The 21,097-nt window shown below is 45.1% G+C and overlaps 2 protein-coding genes across 3 annotated transcripts in view; one reads left to right on the top strand and one right to left on the bottom strand.

Annotated features, from left to right (window-relative positions):
- Positions 1–2,673, top strand: part of SLC7A1 (solute carrier family 7 member 1) — a 32,441-nt gene extending 29,768 nt beyond the window's left edge. For both annotated transcript variants that reach the window (XM_066313135.1, XM_066313134.1), the window contains one exon: positions 492–2,673. In XM_066313135.1, the coding sequence (XP_066169232.1) occupies positions 492–528 (37 nt within the window). In that variant the 3' untranslated portion in view covers positions 529–2,673. The remainder of the gene's footprint in view (positions 1–491) is intronic.
- Positions 2,674–6,824: 4,151 nt separating this feature from the next.
- MTUS2 (microtubule associated scaffold protein 2) overlaps positions 6,825–21,097 on the bottom strand; it is a 161,999-nt gene continuing 147,726 nt past the window's right edge. Inside the window, exons 8-13 of the mRNA XM_066340362.1 lie at positions 17,887–17,992; positions 16,038–16,111; positions 14,481–14,579; positions 14,016–14,135; positions 11,584–11,681; positions 6,825–8,499 (exon numbers count right to left, since the gene is read on the bottom strand). Of these exons, the coding sequence (XP_066196459.1) occupies positions 8,283–8,499; positions 11,584–11,681; positions 14,016–14,135; positions 14,481–14,579; positions 16,038–16,111; positions 17,887–17,992 (714 nt within the window). The 3' untranslated portion in view covers positions 6,825–8,282. The remainder of the gene's footprint in view (positions 8,500–11,583; positions 11,682–14,015; positions 14,136–14,480; positions 14,580–16,037; positions 16,112–17,886; positions 17,993–21,097) is intronic.

Raw genomic sequence — 21,097 nt, 5'->3', positions numbered from 1 at the left:
GGCAACCCTGGTGACTTGACTCAAGCTGTTTAGCCAGTCTGTAACAAGCTTTATTTCAAATTCAAGGGTCTTGAAGCTTTTGTGTGGACAAAACATCAACCCTTGAACCATCTTATGGGTCTTGTTGCCAACAAGAAACCATAGAGCGTTTCTTGTTGGCTGGCCTTGTGCTGCTGTCCAGGTGATCAGGCTTGTGCTTCTGGAGCTGAACAAGCTGAGCTGCATCCCAAGATGCTCCTAGCAGCCGTCGATAAGGCTGAGTAGTCTGAAATGCTCAAATCAGGATCCTGTTGGGGGCTGGGATAGATTGACTTTTAAAGACTAGTACCTGTGTTAATGGCTTTTTTCCCTGAAGAAGATAGTGACTGTCTCCTAGAAGCTAACCACAAGGATGGCTGGGCTTATGCTGGTCTAACTTGTGTCAGTGGCCATGAGCAGGGGTTTCGGTTTCTTTACAGAGCTAACAGTACCCTCTCTCTTGGCTTCCACAGGCTTTATCATCTACTTTACCTATGGAATATGGCATAGTGTGGAAGCCAGCTATGCAGCCTCAGCAGAAGTGGAGAGGAACACAGACACCGGCTCAGACAGCTGTAAATGACTGTGTTTGGTGTACGGGCGACTGAAAGAATGGCCGCAGTGAAAGAAGCTTTGTGGTGGGGATCCTGAACCAGATTACACCTGTAATCAGTTATGCAGGAACAAGGAAGCAGAATGCAGGCCTCCCCAGCTTGGTCACTGCAGCTTGCAATTCGTTTAGCAGCACAGTTAAAAGGGACCACGAGATGAAAAGACACAACTCTGGCATATTCCCAGCAGCACTGGCAGCTCAACTGGGGTGCTTCCTTCTCTCCCTCTCTGTTTTTTTTTTTTTTTTTTTTTTTTTTTTTTTCCAGTGTGTAGAAAGAGAACTGCTTCTGTGTGCAAATGCTGCTATGAAATCAGGCCTCACAAATGTCCTTCTTTCAGTAGCCCCAGGAATTACCTCCCCACGGATATGCTACTTGATTATACATGGAGCAAATTTTGCAGTGCTATTGTCAGGCATAGACCAGGATCCATCCTTCACCCTATGTGAGCTGTACCCTCTGTGTACGCACAAAAAAAAAAAAAAAAAGTTTCTCACCAAATACTAGATTTCACCTGGATAACAAAGCACCTGCAAGATTTGCATTCTTTAAAATATCAGGTCTTACCTTTTTTGTTTTATTTAACAGGGTTTTTTAGCCACGTGCTCATATGCTTTAAAGCACGTCACTGCTGTGAAATGTTGGGAAGGTTTGTGAATTGTCAGGTGAGTGATCACTTGCCAGCACATAGGTAACACCAGCAGGTGTTTCTCCCAGCTGTATGCTCCACAGAGGAATTGCCAGCTTTAGGCAGGAAACAATGTGGTGCAAGTACTTCAAAGGCTTGAAAACAACGGGTGTCTCCAAAGAGCAGTCCTGTCTCTTTTTCTCAGAAATCACCAGTGGTGTGGCTGTAGTGGTGGGGGTGGCCAGCAGAACTGAGCTGGCTCTGGCACCAAGTGGAGCCCTATGTTCCTCCCCCCACATCAGCTGTGTGTGCTGGCTGCCTGGTGTTATAAACTTGGGTTTGGCATTGGTGGGTGGAGCACATTCCTGCCCTGGGTGGGGAAGCACAGGGGGATCCTCAGAGGCATGAAGTTCTTACATGGGCAACGCCTGGTGTCTGTACCCTGCCCAGGCGAGGCTGTGGGGTGTGCAGGGTCTTCTCAGTCCTGGCAGAGAGTGCAGCCCAGAAAACACCATTAAGCTATAGAGTCTGACTTGCTGAGGGGAGCTTTCCCTTTGGGGCTGGAGATGTCTCCAGAGCCTACCTATAGTGAGAGGCAGGAAATTTGGAGTTGAGACCAGCATCTGTATTTGAATGGCAATGTCTTGGGTTTGGCTGTAAGATGATTTTTTGCTTTAATTCTCTCTAATAGCTTTCCCTAGCCAAATTAATCCACTACCCCAAAAAGGCTTATTAAAGCACCATGAAGGTGAGCCATGCCGAAATAATGCCACTGATCTAAATTAATGCTTCAGCTTGTACTGAGAAACAAATCATAGAATTGTGGAAGGGTTTGGGTTCAAAAGGAACCTTTGAAGGTCCTCATCTTACCTGACATCAGCAGGGGCATCTTTAACTAGATCAGGTTGCTCAAAACCCTGTCCAGCCTGCTCTCAAACACGTCCAAGGTTGGAGCATCCCGTATAGATACTGCAGAAATCCCCTTTCCCAATGTAAGTGGATACTTTCCTAGATGTCCTTCATACTACTGCCTCTGAACACTGTACAATCTTTAATTTCCTCGTCAGCATGGCTCTTGCTGATGATGCAACAGGCTCTTGTGCCTGTCATCAAGTTGGAGATATGAACAGACCCCTGCATGACTTGCCCAGGGTCTCACCAGGCATCTGATGCAGCAGAAAGGGGAATCAGACCATCTCCTGGATTACATGGCTGAATTGTGAACCATTTCTGTTTCCAAGAGACTTTATAGCCTTTCTGCCCACTGAAGGGTTTCAGTCTTTTAATTCTAGAACACTGGGAGGCTTTTCTTGTCAGGATTGGAATTTGAGGACGTGAAGGCAATGTGTTCATTGCTTCCTAGGTGCACTTCAGGGTGTGTTATGAGTGCATCTTCCCCCACAGAATGAAGTTGGGGGTTTGCTCCCATCACAGGTCTTGACCATCCACCAAGCCTTTGCTCCTCATGCATATACAACATCTTACTCAAGCAGGGACAGATGAGTACAGAAATTAAAAGACATTTAAGTTGAAACCTGTATGGCTTAAACACAGTCAAGGTCAACACCCTCCACAGCCTCCCAAAAGGGACTAAAAATGTGGTGGGAGTGCAACAAATGAAAACTCAGACAGGATCCAAGGTTCGTATTGTACTAAAAATATAAGAACGCTTTTCCTACCTGGCTACCAGCTTGTGTTCAATGAAAACATGAAGCTTGTGTCCTTGCCAAAGCTTCATTTGCACTGAGCAAGCCAAGGGCTTGGTGAAAAATCTTTCAAGAGGATGTTGTCAGGCACATTCCTGAGGTGAGGTATGACCCCATCCGTTTTTAATCCTTGTGGCAAAGTCTGAGCAGCTCTGTGGCTCCCAGCAGGAGGACAGGGTGAAGGGGACAGGGGATAAGGTGTTGAAACTGAGTGAACTGGCACAGTGGGGAGTTCAAGTGTTTGCTGATGCACCTGAACCACTGGCAGAAATCTTCCTGTTACTACGTGCTGCAGCATGACGCTTCAGTGGAAACATTGCAGACCACAATCATTGTTCTGGGAGCCCCAGACATACTGGAAACAACCTAGAAAATGAGTCCATGGAAACACATAGCATGTGAGCCACTGTCAGGTACTGCAGCTGACTAGCCTTGCTGCCAGGAAGCTAATGACTGTCTAGCTTCAGTCTTTACTTTAATGGGGTAACCCTCTAATGGGATTCTGCTTTGTTTCCCATTCATCCCAGTTTCTGTGTGCACAGAAAACATGGCAGCACATACTGATCTGTGTGCATCAGCCCACAGGTGCACTGGCGCACGGATTTATTATCAGGAATATATTACACTTATCTGTACATCATAATTGAAATAATACAAACTCTTCCTTGTAATTGTTAGCCACATAATAAACGGGACCACAGAACTCCTGCTGCATGGGAAAACTGTACAGAGGCTCCTCAGAGTGTCCATGGGACACAACCACCATCAGTGCAGAGACAAAATACCTGATTTTGCACTTGACAGTTTTTCCTTTCCTCTCCCTGCCTGCCACCACCATGAGCCTTTGTCACTGTGCATCAACTGAGTCAACCCATCTCTCCCAGCAGTCACTGGAGGTGCAATCCCAGTAGGGCCAAATGGAACATTCCTAAAATAAAAAGGAGTTTTCCATGCCCTGCACTCACTGCTGGGTCTCCTGCCATCCCATGGTGGATACCTGCTCCCAGTGCCTGTCTCTGGAACCCCTTGGGAGCAGCTGTCGGCTGGTTTTATTGCTGCTACACCCTTCTGCATTGAGTAAAGATTAACAAAATCAAACAGCTTCCTTAAAGACAGGGATGATGAAACCCTTTCTGATTAGTGCTGGCTACATTCCCTTTCTTGCCAAAGGCCATCCTGTTTTCAAATGGGAAAGTCCCCACAGTGGCCATGGCATTTGGGAAGTTTCCAGCCCTGCAAAAGCAAACACTTCCCCTTGCTTGTCTTTGAACAAGGAGCATAGCATAGAACTATGGCCCTGACCCTACTGGGAAGGCCGAGCTCACCTTGCATGGTTGCAGCTCCCTGGCAAGAACAGGGCTTACCAGCTTGGCACCCATGGTGCTTCCACCCAGGGGTCTTCATTCCCTGGGAATGGCTGCCCCATGCCTTCTTCCCACTGTCCAAGTGAGCTGGGCTTTTCTTTTGCACCTACTTCAGCATGGAGAGGTAAAGAAAGACAGGACAGAGGGAAAGTATAAAAAAGGAGTAACCTTTTTTGGGAAAAAAAATCTGTTTCTGGGCTTGCACCAGAAGGAGCCACTCTTCACACTCCCCACAGGGACAGGTTGCTGGGTCCCTCTGGTTTAGGCAGAACTTCCTGCAGCTTTGCTAATGATTGGGCAGGCTCCAGAGGGTTTGCTAAGGAAGAATCCAGTGAGAGGCAGGATTGGGAGGCAAAAATTAGATGGGAAAGGGATTGGCAATGATACCAAATGATGATGGAGCTGGGTTCAGTCCCAGTTTTCCCACCATAACAGCCCCACTCCCAATTCGCTGCTGGAAGCATTTCTTGAATATGACTTTAAACCAACAAAGAAATAAGGAAAGCACCAGATAAAAAGGGGAAAGATTAATAAATTATAACAGGTTCAGCCAGCCTGTGCTGGGCTAATAATATCCTTTAGTGCATTTAAAATTTTGAGTAGCATCAAGGTAACAATTCCAGTTGTATTGTCTCAACCATTTTTACAAAGGGTAAAATGCAGAATCCTAGAAACTACCAACAAGTCACTCTGACTACTTTGATGTCCTTCTGCAATGGTGTGACTGTGTTGATGAGTGAGGGATGAGCAACTGATGCAATCTACCTGGACTCTGCCAGGCCTTTGACATAGTCCCACACAGCATCCTAAACTGGGGAGATGTGGCTTTGATGGATGGAAGCTGACTACGGAATTGGCTGGATGGTTGCATCCAGAACAGCTCAATGTCCAAATGGCAATCAGTAAGGAGTGGTGTCCCTCAGGAGTTAGTATTGGGACTGATACTATGTAATATCTTAAATGACACAGACAGTGGGATCAGGTGCATCCACAGCAAGTTTGTGGGTTGACACCAAGGTGAGTGGTTCAGTTGGTACACTGCAAGGGAGATGATGTCATCCAGGAGGATCTGGACGGGCTTGAGAGGGCCCTGTGAACATCATGAGGTTCAACAAGATCAAGTGCAAGGTCCTGCACCTAGGTCACAGCAACCCTTGGTATAAATACAGGCTGGGGGATAAAGAGGTGAAGAACAGCCCTGCTAAGAAGGACTTGGAAGTACTGGTGGATGAGAAGCTGGACATGAACCAACAATGGGTGCTCAAAACCCAGAAAGTCAATTGTATCTTGGGCTGCTTCCAAAGCAGTGCGGCCAGCAGGGCAAGGCAGGGGATTCTGCCCTTCTACTCCACTCTTGTGAGACCCAACCTGGAGTGCTACATCGAGCTCTAGGAATAAGAAGAATGTGGACATCTTGGAGTGGGTCTAGAGGAGGGCCACAAAGATCTTAGAGGGCTGGAGCACCTTGGCTATGGAGACAGGCTGAGACACGTGGAGTTATTCAGCCTGGAGAAGAGAAGACTCGGGAGATCTTTTAACAGCCTTCCAGAACCTCGGGGGGCGGGGGCGGCCTATAAGAAAAATGTAGAGAGACATTTTCCCAGGGCCTGTAGTGATAGGACAAGGGACAGTATTTTTAAACTGAAGGAGGATAGGTTTAGATTGGACATAAGGAATAAGAGTGGTAGGATACTGGAACAGGTTGCCCAGAGAAGTTGTGGATGCCCCATTCCTGGAAGTGTTCAAGGCCAGATTGGATGAAAGTCTGATCAACGTGGTCTATTGGAAAGTGTCCATGCCCGTGGCAGTGGGGGATGTACTAGATAAAGTTCCCTTCTAACCCAAATCACCCTGTGAGTCTGTGATCTCACTGTATCAGAATTATATTGGTGGAATGAAAGATGACAATGCTGTAGGTGTTGCAAATAGCTGTGCAGTTGGCGAATATCAAAATGATTAAAGTTGTTCTTGGTAAGAAGGGGCTCTGTGTGCATGTGCGTGCTAGGTATCTATCTTTCAGGTTGAACTTGCTGGACACACTAAAATCTAGTAATGCATTTCAACAGTAGTAGCTGGGGTGGTGTGATCTATTCTAATAAGATGCTCAATTTACTCAGTATCACAGTACCATGCAAAAGCTGCTACAAAAATAAATTTCTCTAAAAAGGAGAAAAAAATCATCTTTCTTTTTAGCACTGTGGAACGTGCCACAGGTGCTCTGATGGTGGTTGAAGCTGTATCTAAGCTGTAGTCTGTGAATCCTGAGTAATTCCCAGGAAAGCTGAAGCACAGCTCCCACTCGAGCAGGATGGCAAGGCTGTGCAATGCCACCCCTGTGTGTGCAGGGCCTGCTGGTGCCACCACGTACCCGGGTGAGAAAGCCACCATCCCTGCAGCACTCCTGCACCTCAGGGATTTCCTCCAGGTACTGTCGCCCTGCTGACTTTGACCCCAATGCACAGAGCAGGCCTGCATGCAGCTCTTTGCCCTAAGCTGGGTAGAAAAGCATCCCACAGATCTCTTTGTTTTCTTAATTATGCTCAGGGTTATTTTTTCTAGTTAGCAAAGCCCATGAGGGCCTTGCAGACAGTCTCACCCCTACTATTCCTTGGCCTCACCATCTCCTCAGGTGGGAGGTCATCCCAAGCCTGGGTGAACATTTTTGCTTCCAGATGGGAAAGTTAAAGGTAGTTTAGCCACTCATTTCCATGAATCTTCAAAGTGCTCTGTAACTCTGGATAAGCTGTAGCAATGTGAATAATGCAGATATGTGGAAGGAAAGAAATTCTGACCTCATCTGCACCTAGGAAGTTCGCTATGCTCTATTTGGCATTTTGAGGTGGAAGGAAGCAGAGCCCTAGCAGATGCCCAGTATCTCATCTTACTATTGGAAACCTCTCATCCAGAAAAGGTCAAGGATAAACAACTTATTACCTCCTTCTTGCTTCTGGGACTTGAAATAAAACAAAATGGACAGAAACCTACAGCCAGAGATTTTGTTTGCATCCTAACCACGACAAGGTAAAACAAGATCTGACTAGGACTGAAATAAAGACACTAAAATTGAACCATGTTAACCAGTAACCTCTACCAAATTTGCTAAAACTCTCAGTTTTCTTATCTCTAGCCTATCTCCACTTACAGTATCAATGCTAAGAGTTAGAAAGCAGTGGATGGTATGCGTATCTTTTCTGGTGTTCAATGCAAAGGTGATGGTTTTGAAGGCAGTACTGTCTTAGAGTTTCAAATTCGCTGGTGTTCATGTTACATAGAGTACCACTTGGTGGTCACTTGGAAGGCGCTTCTACTTCTGTGTAACTTTCTTCTAGGTTGGGTATAAATATTCCTGGGAGGCTAAACAGAAATGCATTTTCTTTAGATACAAGTCTTAGGCACGAGTTAGAAAACTGCTGACTGTAATGAAAATATATCAGCACTTAATAGTATCCAATAATATAAAAAATGTAATTCAGAACATCTGCAACTACATATATATGTGTGTGCGTCTATATATAGGTATAAAGAGGTACAATAGGTACATGTATATAAACACAGACACATATACAGAAATATTCACAACTTGAACTATATTTGTAACTAACCTGAAATACTGCAGCAAAAGTTCATTCCAATGAACCATTAATAGAGCATTTCCCAACTTTTGGCTCTAACCATAGTTAAAAAACACATCAAACTACGCCTTTTGCTATCCTAACCTTCTGCTGTTCTAGTTCTTGGCTATCTTTTTTGCTACCCTAATCAACATGTCAGAACCAAGAGTTTCTATATGGGGACTGTAAGAATACCCTGCCTAGTGTAAAGCTATGCAGCTACTGAACATGCTTGCAGCCATGAACCCTGGGCGCCTGTTGATGGTAGTACTTCCTTGGATGGTAAGAATTTGCAGATTGGAAATGCATAAAAGGCAGGGAGCCTTCGGCACAGAGCTGCTGATTCATCGCCTCAAGGTTCTGACTTTTGCTGGAGAGGAGTTCCCTGATGAGCAGCGATAAAAAGGAGTGGACGGTGCGGGTGGGAGTTTGACAGGGCTCACAGCATCTCCCTCCTGCAGCTTCCAGAGGAGCTCCTCGTTAGTCCTGCTGAGCTTCTTCTTCTCCTCCACCTCTTTCTCAACGTATTCTTGAAGATTTGCATTCTCCTCTGACAGTTGCCTGGAGAGAGAAGCAGGACAACCTGTTAGGCGCTCCAGGGCAAAGATGGTGGCATTCATGCAGCCAGGGCCAGGCAGGACAATTGAGCACCTCATCCCTTCCCCTCCCCTTCCCCTGCCTCTAGGGCTGCAGCTGAGCTGCCAAAGCTGTGGCACAGCTGTGCCCAGATCACTGGTGAGTGAGAAAGTCATCTCTGCAAGTCCCAGCTTCCCCCAAGTGTCTGATTCTGCATCCAGATGCACCCATGTCTTTGCTCTACACCTCTTTGAGGCATCTCAGCTGCCAGAGCTTAGGTGGGATGAGCCCCAGCCTTTCTCCCTGGCCTTGTGGCACTTGTGGAGTGTCAGAGTAAGTGCCAAGAGGGGTGGCAGCAGTTGCATCCATGATTTTTTTCAACTCGCTGCTACAGTATGCAATCGAAAAACAGTCTGGCCTTGCTATGCTCTGAATTTCAGCTGATGTCCTGATGCAGGACACAGCTCAACTTCAAGGCTTTCCCTGATTCCGTAAAAGGTCATGAAGTTATGGGTCCTTCTCCAGCTCTTTCATCCTTGGTCCCAAAATTGCCTCTATTCCTGACTGCAACCCTAGAGAAACTTCACCAGTAACGACCAAGGAGGTGTTCTCCCCAGTGAATTAACGGCTTTTTTTCAGCTGGGGCATGGAAATTCCCTATGGGCATAGGAAACTCCTATGGGCACCACAGCCTTAGTGAGTGTGCACTCATCAGCCAGGTGATGGGTTTTGAAACAAATGTGACAGGGCAGGTAGACTGTGGGACCTGATAGAGGTGTGTTTTGTGTTTTGGGCATGTGCTGACAGCACCTATGTCCCAAAGGTTGCATGCAGGAGCACCACGCTTCTGCAGGCCCACGACTCTTGGGCAAGAGCCAGCTCCTCATGTGATCAACCTGTGGCAGCTCTGGGCAGGCACCTAGCCTGATTTACTGGCAATTTAGGATTTTATAGAAATGAAGAGGGAGGAACCCGACCTTCCCCTGGGTGGTTTCAGTGTTCAGCAGCAGCTGGGTGTGGATTTTGGATGCATACAAAAAATTCTGTACAGCTGCTTTTCTGGGTATTGCCTGAGGGCGGTAGCAGATGTCATGGAGTGCTGGTCCACTCACCAGAATTCTATGAGAGGGTGGAGTTGGTATTTTTTATTTTGTTTAAAAGACATTTTTTAAGAATTTGCTTTTTTAGCCTAAATTCCTACAGAAATGTAGCTCAGGTAATCAAGAATCCATCTCTTTCTTCTCCCAGTCCCCAAAAGTTCTGAACTATGGAATAGTGGCTAGCAGAGCTACTTTTATCTCTTGGGGGTTGGAAACAATCATTCTTCAGACATCCCCAATCCAAAGGACCAAAAAAATGCTGGTTGATTTGGAGGGAGGATCTGAAATCAGATGATCTGTTCAAGTGCTTGGGGAAGTCCCAGCAGGGGTTCTGTGTAGTTTCGGCATCCAAAACTGGGTCATGATCTATCTGAAAGGCTCTTTCTTGTCCTTCCCTTTGTACCTGCCCTTGTCCTTAACTGGAAATATCTCTGTGGTTCACCCCTCACACCCCAGTGCCTCTGGGACCCCCTCCTGATGGTGCTGCAGAGCCTGGCTTTGCTCTGGCTCCCCTCCCTCCCCTCACTGCTGCTGGGCTGCCACAGCTGCTTGGGCACCCAGACTGCAGGCTGGCAGAAATAGCTCTAATCCAGGGCACCTCCCTGAGCTTGTTCACGCTGCACTTCCCAGGCAGTGCCAGTACAACAGAAATCAGCAGTCAGGGTGGTTATTGCTGCCAGGAAAATGCATGCTTTAATAACTCCAACTTTAAAGCCCTGGCTGTCCCTGGAGCTGCCCCACAGCTGTCCCCAAAGAGTTACTTGCTGAAAATTATTCTCCTTGAAGTTGACTTCTCAGGCTGACCTTGAATTCAGAATTTCTCCTAAAAGGTGTTTTTGAAAGCAGTACCTACACAGTTGCAGGCAGCAAGCAAAGTGTTGCCAGCAGGGAGTGGAGGGAGGGTGCTGTTCTCCCAGCCAGAGACAGGGAGCTGCAATGCAGAGATGCCAAGCACTGAACCAGGCACTCTGGCTGCTGTCAGGCGTGGAGAGAGACTGCCACTTCCAGGCCACAATTCATCCAGCCCAAAAGCATGTTTTTCAAACTGCTCTGGTGAACCAGACCTTAAAAATATCCAGTTTTCCTCTCCCAGCACAGAAATACTGTAGACATCCACCTCAGACAGTGAGATATGTACTACAGGTATTTACAATCAGGTGAGAGAAAACATAATCCTCACCTCACTCTGAATGTCAGTACAAGCAATGCTGCCTTTTAAGAATATCTACATGCTGGGGGCAATTTCAAAAGGCTGAGTCATTAAGAAATGAGGCATGAGAAAGACAAAAACTAAAATTAGAGATGAGACACGTGACAGTAAAAATTAAATTTTTGTCCAGTGTCATCCATTCTGGATGCAATGAGAGCTAGGTAGCTGCAGTGCTGGGCCAGGACCAGCTCTAGTTTTTCCCTCTGACACCTCTTCCAGCTGGCTCCAACTGTGGTCTCCAGCCTTACAGCATGATATAAACTCTCTGGGACAGGGACTGTCCTACGCTGGTCTTTATATGTCACCTAACAAGGAGCCTTGTCACCCTTGTCATGTTGTGATAAGGTTGTAAAAAGGCAGTGCTGATGAAAAAACCTGTCAAAGGTTAATCCTGCCTGGATTACAATGGCATTGTTAGGATGTCTTTCCCAAAATTTTCCCATTTCACATCCTCATTACTCACTGACTAGTGAGTCTCAGGGCACTGATACTGTGATCAGAATGACTGGCAAGCTTGTTCTCTACAGCATGTCAAAATCATGGAAATACATAGACAGATACATGGCCTTCCTTATGTTAAAGGAAGCAAACCCCAATATTTATATATATTTTTTTTTTAATAAAACAAGCTGAGCAGAACACAAATACATTTTCAGAAGGAAATAAGTTTTTCCCCTTCTGAAATAAGTGTCAGCCTTGGACAATTTAGACCCGGGGTCTCCTTTCAAGCTCAGACAGATTGCAAATACCAGCACAGACCTCGTTATGACAGTATTTTGCTCAATCCTGGCTCTGAGTTCTTCGTTCTGCTGTTGCAGCATGGTGATTTTTTCTTCCAGCTTTAAATTTTTTTCAACCTGCAGCAAAAGAAGATTTGTTAAGTCTAAAGAACACTCAGCACCTGAGCCAAGATAATTTGTACTATATTAGTCTGTGGAGCAACTTCTAAAATGTGAGGATAGGTGGAGGTGGTTTTCCTGACTGCAGCTGAGACTTAAGAGATCTGACTCACACCACCACATCGTACTGGTGAAGTACCTGGGGCCATCAGCAGAGCACTGAGCAGGGGCAGAGCTGAACCAGCCCTTACTTATAACTGAGGAGGAGGAGGGTCTTAGTATTGTTCAACACAAATAGATATTTTCCTCAGTGGTGCCCCCACAACTTTTGTCCCCCAAGGAGCCAGCGTTACCAGATGTTGGAGAAAGTGCTGGTGGCACTTGAGGAGCAGCCAGCACGGAAAGTTGCCCCGCACTGTGGTATGAGTGGTCAGTCTAGTGATGAAAGAGGAGTGCAAGATGGGATGACATGTGTCTCCCAGACATTACAGTCTGATATCCAGCCTCCAGGATTATGAGTCCTCAGTTATGGGGAGGAGAGAGTCACCCACCAGGGCAGATGAAGCCCAGCAGTAGCCTTAGAGTGCTGCTGCATTCTCCTGAGGTGGGCTGGCCTCTGGAGACTCTTCTCACTGCTGCTGACAGTGTCGGCTTAAATGACAGGCTTAAACCAGACATTTAACTTTAAGCTGTAATGAATTGAAATTAATCCTATCCCAAGCACAGGTAGCTTTAATTCAGCACAGTTCAAGGGCAGAATTTGAGGACATCAGTAACAGTGTGTTAGAACATCAGTAAGATGTACGGCCTCAGGTGCCCTGTTTTCCCCAAGATTTGAATTTAACATACTTTATCACCTTAGTCCTTGGTTTTCCAGCAGTTTGAATTTTGCTGAATTCAACACTTTTGAAAGAAAACAAGATAGCACAGGGTAACCTTATCTCTGTGTGAGCTTGGTTATTGAATTTCTCAACCTTTTATAAAGAAGCAAAATACCGTGCACGGGGGATAGCAATAACTCATACTTAATGGTGGAAACATCAGTTTTAGGTCGTGTTTTCTGGTATGTGCAGGTAATTGTAAAGGCTACTCTTGATTCTCAGATATTCTGGTCTGTCCATTTCTTTTGTTACAGCAGCACATGGATTCTGGCACTGTTTTGAAATGCTCTGAGAGGGGAATCACCATCATGGGGTGTCTCCCTGCTTCTTCAATAGTTTTCACCACCAGCAGATATGCCAGCTTCATTTCCAGCCTCCCTTTCAGCTGCCAAGGAGCCAAGGCTGACCCTGTGCTTGAAATGCCCTCTTGCTCCCTTGTGAGACACCAGAGCATTTGGAGATGTCCTGTAGATGTTCTGGGACTTACAAAGGTATATCTTGAAATGGAAAGCTATTGTGCACAGCAGACTCAGTGTTTTACTGTGATGAAGGGCAGGAGCAGGACTGTGCACTTACATGTGGTTAATGAGCACAGGTAGCTAAATGACCAGGAATTATATAGGCTGTTTGGGATTTTTTTTTTTTCCCCAGTGATTCCGAATGCTGGCTTAGCTCCAAGAGTAGCACGTTGGAAGATTCAGAGATAATAAGCCTCAGTTGCAGAGGCACTTTTCTCTACATCCACTTACTAAAGCATCTGTTCAGCAGAATAATCATCAAGAGTTCTCAGATTTCCATGGAAATGGAAACAAATCTTGCTGAATGCTGTGCTGAACCAGCTGCCACAGCTCCCAGCTGAGGTATTGCCTCATCCTGTCACCACACTGTATTTTACTATCACTGCAGGTTATGCTGTACAAAATGAATCCCTATTCCCACAAAAAAATGTAACTGATGGTGAACTGGGGAGTTCTTCTTTGGGGAATTCCACTAGCAGAGGATGAGAAAACAGCATAGTCTGCAGAAAAGCATCACTGGAAGGCTGGAGAGACCTTTTCTAGAGTAAGCCTTGCTAGAGACTGACTGCTTGCTGAATATTGCTAAGCCACACATGGCTCCCTAAATGCCTGCAGGAGCAGCAGCAAGACACATGGCTCAATCTTGTCCACATGCCCTCTGCAGCCCTAAAAGGCCACCTGAATCCTGTAGGGGCATATGGTGCAGGCTGGTGTATACCTTGGAGTACCACAAATTTCCCTTTCCTCCATTTTTCCTCCACTTCTCACCTTGCTGTCTAACCTACCATGCTGAGTAGGTACTGTATGAAGCAGCAACACAGATCAATGGATGTGAACCTCTTTGACTGTGTCTTGCCCCAGCCTCATGTGTGTACTCAACTTCATCTGCTGTAACCAAACTTTTCCTTTATTGCCTCTGTGATGTCTCCTCTGTAGGAAAAATGATAACTCACCTGTTTTTCTAGCTCCATAATCATCTTCTCCTGTTGGTGAATCTGCAGGTTCTTCATTTCCAGAACATGTTTTAAGCTCTTCAAATCTTTTTCTAAGTGTAGATACGGAGCTTGCACAATCTAGGAAATACATCAGTGGTTTGGATATGTCAGTCATACATACATCTTCAGCCATAAGAGAGAGATTCCTTAATGTAACCCTGTGGTTTAGGAGAATCATTGGTGTGAAAACTACCTGGATCTGGTCCTCTGCAGCCTATTTGACCCCTGATAGAGTCTCCTTGACACCCCTTAGGCTAAGATTTGTGTCTCTTCCTCAGAGCTCAGTATCTGAGGTCTCAGCCTGGGACCTGCCCCCTGTCCCTGGAGTGAGGATTCAATTTCTCTTCATTGAATGAGGTGATGTGTAATACTTAGAAATGTATCTTGATGCAGTATCTTGATATAGTTAGAGTGCTCATCTACCTTCAGCTGTTCCTCAGTGTTTTTCTTCAGAGCCTCTTCAAACCGATCTGCTTTGGCCTTAAGAGATTGATTCTGGAAGGTGAGGGTGTCTATCTGGTCCTGGGAGGGGGAAACACACCAATTAGCACATCAATTGTGTTATCAGCCCACTTACATTTGTACCCATCAGTCTGCACTGCCAAACTACTAGGGAAGCTAAATAAAGCTTACACACCCCTGTAAGGTGATAGTCTTTTATGTAAGGCCACTTGAGCATAGAATGGGGTATTTGATCAGCCTCAGGGAATCACAAAATCTCTGTAACACCTGTGGCTGATGCTAAATCACTCCATCACCTTGTGCTGGATGAGAATAGACATGTCCTTCTCCTTGGAAGAGCTGGCATTTATATCACATGCATCTGTGTGGTCCTTAGAGTCTAAATGAGGCAGGAGATTCCTGCTTCCTTCCCCTTTCTAACATGGTAATAATCAGTGATGAGTTAGTGGTGTGGGGTTTAAACTCTCATCCTTTAATCTCAAAGCTATACATGGGAACATGTTATTTTAAGTAATCATATTTCTGTTACCATCAAAGACATTTCTGTCTATACAACACCTGTAAAATCCACAGTTGCTGTGAACATGGTATTTTTAGCTTTCACAGTTGTGATTTCTTGTCTGGAACATTACATCAGCCCTTATTGCAAAACTGCTGACATGCCCCGAGCTGTTGCAGCAGTGCAGCAATATCTGCTAGTCAGGGCATTTAAAAATTGTAATTAATCTCTGCCTGTGAAAACAAACAGGACTTGCATTATTTGCTGTGGCATCTTTACTTGTTCACACATTTCCAAACTTAGCTTGTGTCACAGGGGTGCAGTTTTGCCCTTCACTCCTTGTGATTTCTTCATCTAGGGAGTGAGAAGAGCACGGAGTTTTTAGAAGGATTAGACGACTTTAACCTTGGTGTTAAACACTGGCATGTGGGAACTGTGATGTGCTCACCCTGGCCATCCACAGCCGGGCTGCACAGCCGGGCCAGCCCTGGGGAAACCCACATCAGGGTCTGCACTGCCCTCCGGTGGGACTGGAGATGTGTCTACAGCGTGAGACCGGCTTTCCCACACTCAGGCAGCAGGGAGGAGTTTAAAGCACAGACACAGACCCAGGCACAGGCAAGGAGAGGTCACTGTTTCTGAGCCCTGCGGGTGCCAGCTGGCGGGTACCATGCAGACAAGGTGATGCTCACAGCCACTGCAGGTGCTGGAGTCCTCCCCATCAAGCAGGGAAGAGCTCAAATTTGCCAGCAGACAGTAGGGTCAAAAAGACATTTCTTTCTTTATCCAGATGCCTTTAAGTCCCTTTGAGTTTTCTCTCTCTTGTGGACCAGCCAAGGGGAAGGAAAAATCCTGAGGGTTTGCTGCTCTATCCTAGTTTGGATAGGCAGAGCAGCAGAGGTACCAGAGCTGGTAAGAGGCAACAACCTGGTGTGCTGGCAGCAGGCATCATGTCTGGGGCTGCTCTGTCAGCTGCTCCCCAGCACCAGTTCAGGGTGGGAAATAAAGGAACTGCTCACCTGGAGTGACAGACGCAGCTTTTCAAAAGTCTCTTCTAGTTGTGCCTTTTCCAGTTTGTGAGCAGTGTTCAGTTCTGGAGAAGTTACACAGACATGACATTAGTGAATGAAGTCCAGCAAACCAGGGCCTGAGAGCACACATGTCATGAGCCAAGCACAATTTGGGATGCAGTTTTAGGACATGGATGTGGAATAGGAAAATGGTTGCAATATGCTCTGTGACCTTAGGTAAATTGTTCTGAAAATCAGAATTTCCTGATCTTTCACTGTTTGCAGATACCTCTGTTTCTATGTGACCAGATTCTGATTTTTCAGAACTGCTCAGAATTCTCAGCTCCCAGTCACTCTGAAAAGGGTTTGTCTGACAATGGGCCATTTGCCAGTTCAGACTGATTATCCCTAGATCAAAGGATTTAAAATTGGATATATTTAAAAGCTTGAGTTGCAATTTCTTTGGGAGGATAGAGAGGAGGGCCATCACCTGAGATGCGAAAATACAAATGACAGTGCTTCTCCCCAAGCTATGGTAGATGAGCTAAGAGGTGAGACAGATTACAGTAGTGAGACAGAGAAGACAAAAAACTTGATTAAAGGTTTTTCTGCTAGAATAACTCACCCTGGGCATACTAATAACCAAAGGTTTAATAACTGAAGTGAAATAAAGTTTAATAACTGAAGTGAAATAAAGTTTAATCTCTAAATCATTGGCATTAAATCATCACTCAGTGCAGTAGCAGCTGCCTTTTTAGTCTGGGGACACTGTATTTTTGTGTTTTCCCCCCCGAGGCGATGGTTCTGCCCTCTACCCCTGCTCGGCAGGCACAGTCACAGCGGAGATGGTTCCATCGCTCCAGTGCAGCGGCTGCAGTGCCTCTTCCAGGCACAGGAGGGCATTTCACACCCGCACCAGGAGCACAAATTTTGGCCACCAGACCCTTGATGAACCACAACTGATTTTTATCATTGGAAAATACTAAAAAAACGGAGAGATGAAAATACCCTCGAGCAAGAATCAGCTTTTTGCTTATTTATTTTTTTATTTACTTATTTATTTTATTGTTGATTTACAAATGCTGCGCTAGATACCTTCTTTTGCTCATGAGAGAGGGGAATAGACTGTTCTCAGTTCACATTATGCTCTGGACCGTGTCTCTAATTGACATAATGCAGAGCTAAGCAATATGGCTTGGTCTGGGAAACGTGGGAAAACCTACTAGAGATATTTAAAATGTAGAAAAAAATAGGGAGACTGTACAGTTTACTGTTAAATGTCAGCTAAAGCATGCACAAAACTATATGTTTAGTCACTGAACTGGTATGGAGGGAAGAGCTGTGTCTGCAGCATCAATCCTGTGGCCAAAATAAAGGTGACAGCGTTGAGGTGCAGATTTGCACCAGTGAGAGGCTTTAGTCTGCTCAGCATGGCCAGACGTTTGCTACTGGAAATAATGAGTCTTGTTTTTAGAAGCACTGTGGGTATTTAAACACCTAAATTGAGAGATATCCCGAGAGCTCCATCCTCCTGAGCATCCGAGGATTAGGCTCTTGAAAAAGCTTGTGTGTGAAGTGATGTGGAATTTGGATACTATTTTCAGCAACACATAGAGAAAGCCTTATCTTTGACCCAGAGACCCCCCCTCAGATAATCTCAGGTCAAAGTTAGATGCTGTAGACTGCAGATGTCTCTCCCTCTGCCCTAGCATGAACTTGGTGGTCCACCTCATGTGAATGCACTAGACCAACATTATTTTTCTGTGTAATCTGCTCTGGAGGAAGAAGCACGGTGTCACTACAGCACTAATTCCTGCTCTGGAGCAGCTGTGTAGTTGTTGGGTTGTCTTTGGCTTACCTTGAATCTTGCAGTCATTCTCATCCTGCAGCACTGTAATGGCCACTATGTGGTTATTTTCCAACTGTGATATTGCAGCTTCATGTACAGCTGTGAGATCTTCCACCTGTTCCAACAACAGTGAGTGCAGACATGGACACATGGTTAGCAGGCTGTGGCACACTGACAAGCCACTGCCAGAGAGCTCCAGTGGGCTGCAAAGAGCAAAGGGATCTACTGAATGTGGCACTTCCAGCACCTCAGCCAGTTTTGCCATGTTGATGCCTTCAGCTGAATGTAGTAAGGTCGTGTGTAGAGGCACTGCTGATGGTATTTTTGTTCTTTTAACTTAATGATGATGAAGAGGTACATAAGAAAGCAAAAGGTCCAAAAGCCCTTAGGTGGAGAGATGCTGTTTATTAAATGTTCAGATGTCTCGACATTTCATTAATCTAAATTATAATAATGATCACACAGCCCATGGCCATCATGGGAGTGAGGAGTGCAGCTGGAAGAGGGCTGTGGGCAGCCTGTGTTCCAGAGCACCCTGTGGGTTTGGGACTCCTTTGGTACATTGTTTGTCACTAGACTTGGCTAAAGGCAAAGTGAGATCCCTAATGATGATCTTTTCATATGAATCATCAGAGGAACTACAATAAGAAATCCTGATCAAGATTGAGTCAGTGGTCCAGAGCACTTTCTGAATGCAATGCGTCAATTTGTTTTCTGGGTTTGTAACCACAGTGATTTTGTTCTCTATATTTAACATAATACTATCTGTGATATGTGGCAAGGCAGAAGAACTAACTGTTTTACATTTACAGTGAAACAGCTGTTCTGTTCATGGCTAAGTGACTTTACTCCAAACAGCTTTATTTGCTCACAGTTATGTAAATAATGGTAGAAGTTTACTGCAGCTGAGTTTGCCTTGACTGGAGTAAATGGTATTTCACTGCTTTTAGTTGTCAAACATATATATTAGGTAACCCTAATTTGGCTTCTGGTAGGTAACCCACCAGAAGCTAAATTTCCAACCATATTGGATAAAACATGCTCTTAGAATGAAAATTGGGCATTTAACATGGAATTTAAAATTATGAAACTAATTTTCATAATAATGTTGGAAATAACTCAGTGGTGAAGAACTGTTTGCAAAATTATTATTTGCAAAATAATGGGGACTCAGCCTGCTGATGTATTGCATGACAGAGCTGAGAGAGGTGGGGGGCAGATGGCTCAAAGAGCTCCTAATGGGGCAAGGACTATCACCTGGCTTTTCCCAGAGCACAGTGACCTTGTATATGATGTCTGTAAGCTGAAGCCTCATGAGCATTGCCATGTTCTTTACCTTGCCCTTGCTGAAGCCTTTATTTGTACCCTAATTGCTTCTCAACTGAACAGCACCCCATTAGAATGATTATCCTAAACGCCAACACCCTCAAGAGGTGAAGGGGTCTCCTCTTGCTGTCACCATCCTTGGCAAGTTGTCTATAAAGCAAATTAAATATGTCCCAAATTATCTATAGGGATTTTTCTGCCTTCTATGTGTTTCATAGCCATATCTCAAATGACTCCCTCTAATCTTCCAGTGTGACGTCCTGTCTGCAGTTTTTCATGGCAGATATCAAGTTGGCACTGGGAAGCATCTCTCTTGATGTTAATAACTTACTCTGTGGGCTTGATCACCTCACTTAACACAAGTCATGTTTATTTCTGGCTATGGAAAGTACCTCAGGTGGGATTTTTAAGGCTGAATAAAGTAAAAACGAGAGGAGCTCTAGTGGGAGAAGAAGTTCAGTAAGCTGCTGGACAGAAGAGCTTGAGCTGAGCATCTCAAGTGAGAAACACTATCAAGACAGATCACAGCCTTTCCTTTGCAATTCTGCCTTCAGCTGCAAGGAGATGTGAGAATGCATGGGCATGCAAGATCATTTTGTGAGGGTTTTGGCTCTCATGCTCTGCTACCTCCCCAGAGGCAGCTGAACCTCCAAAACCTGACACGGGAACTGTGTCTCCAAACAAATAACAGCTATCTGGTAGTGAACTAAGTGCTGACTGAAGCAACACAGCATGGAAGGTTAAGCTGGGACCGGAAACCATGAAAGTGGGATGAGTATTTTCCAAATCAGATTTATGGATACAGAAATACATGCAAATCCATGGTCAGAAGGATTTTGCAACTGTTATTTCCATCAAGAATGCAAATTTAACCTCCCCTCATGCAGATAGGCAGTTCAAGGACAAGGCTCTTCTCATGTTCAGTGGAAGATCTCCATTTCCTTGCCTGAGGAATGTTTGTGAGCAGCTTTCCAGCATGGCCTGTCAGCCTCCGCTGATCCAAGAGCACTCAGCACAGGATGGGTATACAGCAGAGTAGGAATTCAAAGGGAAAACTTGGTAAAACTCATCCTGCTAACTGAACTATGAATTGAAAATGAGGGCTAAAACTCTGAGATACTTGGGTGACAGCAGCACTTTTCAAGCAATCGAGATGAATGTTTGTGTTATTTTCAGTAATCAGGGAACACAGAGCTCTGGAGCAAACCAAGAACTATTTGCCCCAAAGAGAGAAAGATGTGTTTCCACTTCTCCTCTGCGATGATGAATACAGTCACAACAGATGAAAACACAAGAAAAATAAGCATACTTCTAGTCAAGTCCTACAATGACCTGTATCACCCATTCTTGCACTGATCAGTTTGAGAACCAACATCTGTTCTTGTGGTCCTGAGAGCTTGCAGAAAACACTTCAAAGAGTAGCAGAGCTAAGCTATAAGCTATTTCAGCAAAAAATTAACTTCACAAATGCTGATGTCAGGTGATTCAGGAGAGGTAGCCTTTGCAGCTAAAGCAAACATCTTCCACCAGACAGACTGACACACTGACACAGTGAAAGGAAAAAAAAATTTCAAGGATTTTGGGAACACAACTCTTCCTTCATATCAGAAAGAAAAGCAGATATTTTGAAGTGCATTGCAAGAAAACCAAGTTGCATAAACTGAAATAAGAACCAAAAGACATAGCTCAGCATAGGTTCTAACCATTTACAGAGAAATATTTTGAAAAATCTGATTTAGAACATGAAACATTTAGAACATGCTATTTGATAGCACCTTCTAACACATCTTTAGAAATCAGCTCACGAACAGAAATAAGTAGGTTGTCCAGGACAAAACAGCCCAGTTGCATTAAGTTACATGTTCTGACAAAACCAGGTAAAAGTAGTTGCTTC

Source organism: Sylvia atricapilla, chromosome 2, assembly GCF_009819655.1.
Source record: "Sylvia atricapilla isolate bSylAtr1 chromosome 2, bSylAtr1.pri, whole genome shotgun sequence".
In the NCBI taxonomy this organism is placed as follows: Eukaryota; Metazoa; Chordata; class Aves; order Passeriformes; family Sylviidae; genus Sylvia; species Sylvia atricapilla.
The sequence above is the reverse complement of the archived record's forward strand: the minus strand, read 5'-3'. Positions and strand labels throughout refer to the sequence as shown.